Raw genomic sequence first — 2,236 nt, 5'->3', positions numbered from 1 at the left:
TGAACTACAAGGCCAGGATTAGAACCCAGGTATTTAACCATTTTGTTACACATTCCCAGCCTGCAACACCTGTTTCCAGGTACTGAGTTTGGCCTGGGAAAATTTTACCAATTGACAGCTGAGAGCCAGACCAGGTCTAACTGGGTGGTCATACCAACCCCTTCTCTTGCCAGACAAGCTTCCTCAGACTTTGTGAAGGAAAGCTAAGAGAAATTTTGCAGTGACTACCTTTGAGCTCATATTTCTTTCTTGTTGCAAAAAGTGCTTATTTCAGCATCCATCATCTCCTTCTTTGTTGTGTAGACAATCCGCCCTGTCGGAGATTTGTGCTGTTATTATGAGTTTGTTTATTATTAGATTTATTTCTCCTATAAGCAAATGTGTTCACAACATTCCATCGGGGAATCTTCTTAATTGTCACATAAATGTCATCTCATGTAAATTGAATATTTATCTTTCCATGGAAGGGGGTGGAGGAGAAAGGAAGAATAAACAACCTTCAGTCTTGGAGAGGGAAAGCGATTCCTGTCCCGGTTCACAACTCACCCACGTGCCTTCAAAGCCAAAGGTGAGTTGAAAAATTTATTCGATCATCTTTGATGGGCAGCCAAGAAGGAGGGGAAAGAAAAAGTTGGCAACGATGCTTTGGGGATGTTGGGTCAGGACCCCAAACCTCCGCCTGGGGCCAGACCACCCCGTCCGCAGCTGAGGACATTCCGAGGAGGCTGAAGGTTGCCCCCCACCCCTCCCCATCCAGGAGGCCAGCCTTTCTCCTTCCTCGAGAGAAGGTGAGCGCGGCGGGCGCAGTGGGTCGGGTGGGTGTGGCCCGCGGCTCCGGGAACGGACCCAAGGCCCCGCCACCGCCGGCTAGCCGCCCGACAGCCCGCCCGCCTGGCGAGCGCAGGCTCTTCTTCCAGAAACTGCGAGGATCCGAGCGCACTGTTTGTGCACCACAAGGTCAAGTCGGGAAGTGGAGCCGGAGGAGGAGGGGCGAGGAGACGAAGGGTGGGGAGAGGGGCGCCCCGCTTCCTCGCCAAGTGCCAGCCCTTGGAAGTTGCCCCTCGGTTTTTAACCCTTTAGGGGGAATGGGAAGGACAAGCTAGGGGGAAGGTGTTGCCCCAGGGCGAACTCCTACTGGGGCCAGGACGTGCAGCCAGCCAGCCAGCCAGCCACCCGTCGCTGCGTTCCCCAACCCCCGGAAATGCGGGGCAGCGCTGGGCGCCAGGAGGCACTCGGAGGGGGGAGGGGGCAACAAGCCCAAGGGGGACCCTCTCTAAGGACTGCCCCTCTTTTCTTGAGGTCACCCGCAATGCAAGTTTTCCCCCGCCCGGGATGTTAGTTTCCATTTGGCGTGGGTGGGGGAGGAGGGCAGCGCCCCCTCCCGCGGACTCCCGCGAGCCCCTCCCCTCCGCTCCTGCCAGCACTTTCTGCTCACTTCTGGCGCTGCAAAACGCCAACCGATTTATTCTATTCGCATTTTAAAACCAGCGATTCAGAAGCAGGGCCTAGGGCGAGGGTCTTCCAGCGCTGGAGCCCTGGGGGGCGGGGTGCTCAGTGCAAACCTCGTTCCCTCCGCGAGTGTCGCCTCCAGGCTGTTATTTGCAATGAAACGTCTTTTTGACGCAGGGAGAAATGGCAAATTTTAAGTACGTCATTAATATGGCGCCAAAAGATTTTTTTAAGTATAAGCTTGCTTTTTTTTTTTTTTTTAAGGTTGCGGGGGGGGCCGCCCGGGTCTGGGGAGCAAAGGGGGCGGAGTGTGAGCAGAAAGTGAGTGAGAGAGTGGAGGGGCGGAGTATGTGTGTGAGTGTGTGAAGTGTGAGCAGACCTGATGGGACTTGCACGGGCGCAGCNCCCCCACCCCAACACATTTTTTTTTTCTAAAGAGATCACAAGGAAGTCTTGGTTTAAAAAGAAACAGAAACATACACAGGGGGTTGGTGAATGGTGCCGACCGCGGCCATCGCAGTTGGAGGCTATTTTGGGGGGGGTGAGTAGCGTCCATGGAGTTACTTTGCTCCCACTCCTAGCGGCACCAGCTCAGGTCCGGTGGGTAGACAGTCCGCGGCGGGGGCGCGGGGCCGAGGACGCCGCGGGCCGGGTCGCCTCCCTCGCCGCGACCCCGGATGGATGCGCGCCCCCCGCCCTCCCGCGCCGGCCCCAGGAGCTCCTGGTTTCGGGAGCATCCTTTCCGTGCGGGGCCCCGCCGCGGCGCGTCGCCGAGGGCAGCGCCCCT

General features: G+C 57.1%; 1 protein-coding gene across 1 annotated transcript in view; it reads left to right on the top strand.

Annotated features, from left to right (window-relative positions):
* Positions 1–266: 266 nt before the first annotated feature.
* Positions 267–2,236, top strand: part of JADE2 (jade family PHD finger 2) — a 53,810-nt gene continuing 51,840 nt past the window's right edge. Inside the window, exon 1 of the mRNA XM_008573576.1 lies at positions 267–568. Coding sequence (XP_008571798.1) covers positions 338–568 — 231 coding nt within the window. The 5' untranslated portion in view covers positions 267–337. The remainder of the gene's footprint in view (positions 569–2,236) is intronic.

The sequence above is a fragment of the Galeopterus variegatus genome, unplaced genomic scaffold (assembly GCF_000696425.1).
Source record: "Galeopterus variegatus unplaced genomic scaffold, G_variegatus-3.0.2 Scaffold935, whole genome shotgun sequence".
Lineage (NCBI taxonomy): Eukaryota > Metazoa > Chordata > Mammalia > Dermoptera > Cynocephalidae > Galeopterus > Galeopterus variegatus.
Note: the sequence above shows the minus strand (reverse complement) of the source record. Positions and strands in the feature narration are given on the sequence as shown.